Raw genomic sequence first — 1,972 nt, forward strand, 5'->3', positions numbered from 1 at the left:
GTGGTGAGAGGGTGGGTCGGTGGGGTTGAGGGATGTGGTGAGAGGGTGGGTAGGTGGGGTTGAGGGATGTGGTGAGAGGGTGGGTCGGTGGGGTTGGGGGATGTGGTGAGAGGGTGGGTAGGTGGGGTTGGGGGATGTGGTGAGAGGGTGGGTAGGTGATCTGTGAACGGGCGATCGGTTAGTTTGGGCCTTAGTGCCGCCTCCCCTTCCTATGAATTCTCATGATCTTGTGTAAATATCCAGTGGTCAGTCTGTGTCCTTGAGCAAGATTTCGATTTGTACTTGAGCTACTTACACAATCTTTGCATGAGGTCTGGTGCTGGTGAACAGTGTCAGAAACAGCTCCCCGTCCCGGCTCGGAGTGTCATCGCAGTAAACGGCCTCTCCGGTCGCATGCTTGATCGCAGACAGGTGCGTCACTGGCTTTCCCACCGGGTCCCCAGGAAGCTGACCCCGGGCAACTTCCTGTGCACCAAAAAAAAAAGGTATTTTGAAGTATTTCTTGTTGCTCACATCTGGAAATGTCCTCGATTTCACATCTGGGCTTTTTCTCAGCTCATGTCTGGGTCTGTTGTGGACTGATTGGTGGAGATTGATTGCTGTGTTTGGTCAACAATTCCATTATTATATTGTGCGACGACCAGGATGGTAAAAGGTGAACTCGATGGACCTCGGTCTGTTTCTCTCCAGAAATTCCTGTCGTCCTCTGTTGACATCTGGATTCCATAATCTGTTGGACAGTGCGGCATTGTGGGAAAGCAGTGCATTGTGGGACAGCGCTCCAAAGGCGCCAGATTATTCCCGTTCTGGACCGTTGGTTGTGCAGATCGAGAGCCGGATATACTGGTTGGAGTTTGTGCTGTGCAAGCTCCGACTAATGTGGACAAATGCTGGGAATCCGCAGCTCAATAATTGAGATGAGGCCTGCGCTCAATTCAGGCAGCCGCCACGGCCACCTAAATCAAAACAAGCCCCGCCCAATGTGTCAGGGCCAGAGTGCCCGTGTGGATTGGGGGTGGGCCTTTGCACCTCTGGTCACACCCACTTCACACCGGCTTTACACACGTTTACACCAGTTCACACCCACTTCACACCGGCTTTACACACGTTTACACCAGTTCACACCCACTTCACACCGGCTTTACACCCGTTTACACCAGTTCACACCCACTTTACACCGGCTTTACACACGTTTACACCAGTTCACACCCACTTCACACCGGCTTTACACACGTTTACACCAGTTCACACCCACTTTACACCGGCTTTACACACGTTTACACCAGTTCACACCCACTTCACACCGGCTTTACACACGTTTACACCAGTTCACACCCACTTCACACCGGCTTTACACACGTTTACACCAGTACACACCCACTTTACACCGGCTTTACACACGTTTACACCAGTTCACACCCACTTTACACCGGCTTTACACACGTTTACACCAGTACACACCCACTTCACACCGGCTTTACACACGTTTACACCAGTTCACACCCACTTTACACCGGCTTTACACACGTTTACACCAGTTCACACCCACTTTACACCGGCTTTACACACGTTTACACCAGTTCACACCCACTTTACACCGGCTTTACACACGTTTACACCAGTACACACCCACTTTACACCGGCTTTACACACATTTACACCAGTACACACCAGTTTACACCGGCTTTACACCCGTTTACATCAGTTCACACCCACTTTACACCGGCTTTACACACGTTTACACCAGTACACACCAGTTTACACCGGCTTTACACACGTTTACACCAGTTCACACCCACTTTACACCGGCTTTACACCCGTTTACACCAGTTCACACCCACTTTACACCGGCTTTACACCCGTTTACACCAGTTCACACCCACTTTACACCGGCTTTACACACGTTTACACCAGTACACACCCACTTTACACCGGCTTTACACACGTTTACACCAGTACACACCAGTTTACA

The 1,972-nt window shown here is 50.9% G+C and overlaps 1 protein-coding gene across 1 annotated transcript in view; it reads right to left on the minus strand.

Annotated features, from left to right (window-relative positions):
* Positions 1–295: 295 nt before the first annotated feature.
* Positions 296–1,972, minus strand: part of LOC137310110 (aldehyde oxidase 1-like) — a gene marked incomplete at its 3' end in the record, with an annotated part of 84,668 nt that continues 82,991 nt past the window's right edge. The window contains exon 17 of the mRNA XM_067978069.1: positions 296–465. Within this exon, the coding sequence (XP_067834170.1) occupies positions 296–465 (170 nt within the window). The remainder of the gene's footprint in view (positions 466–1,972) is intronic.

The sequence above is a fragment of the Heptranchias perlo genome, unplaced genomic scaffold (genome assembly GCF_035084215.1).
Source record: "Heptranchias perlo isolate sHepPer1 unplaced genomic scaffold, sHepPer1.hap1 HAP1_SCAFFOLD_218, whole genome shotgun sequence".
Lineage (NCBI taxonomy): Eukaryota > Metazoa > Chordata > Chondrichthyes > Hexanchiformes > Hexanchidae > Heptranchias > Heptranchias perlo.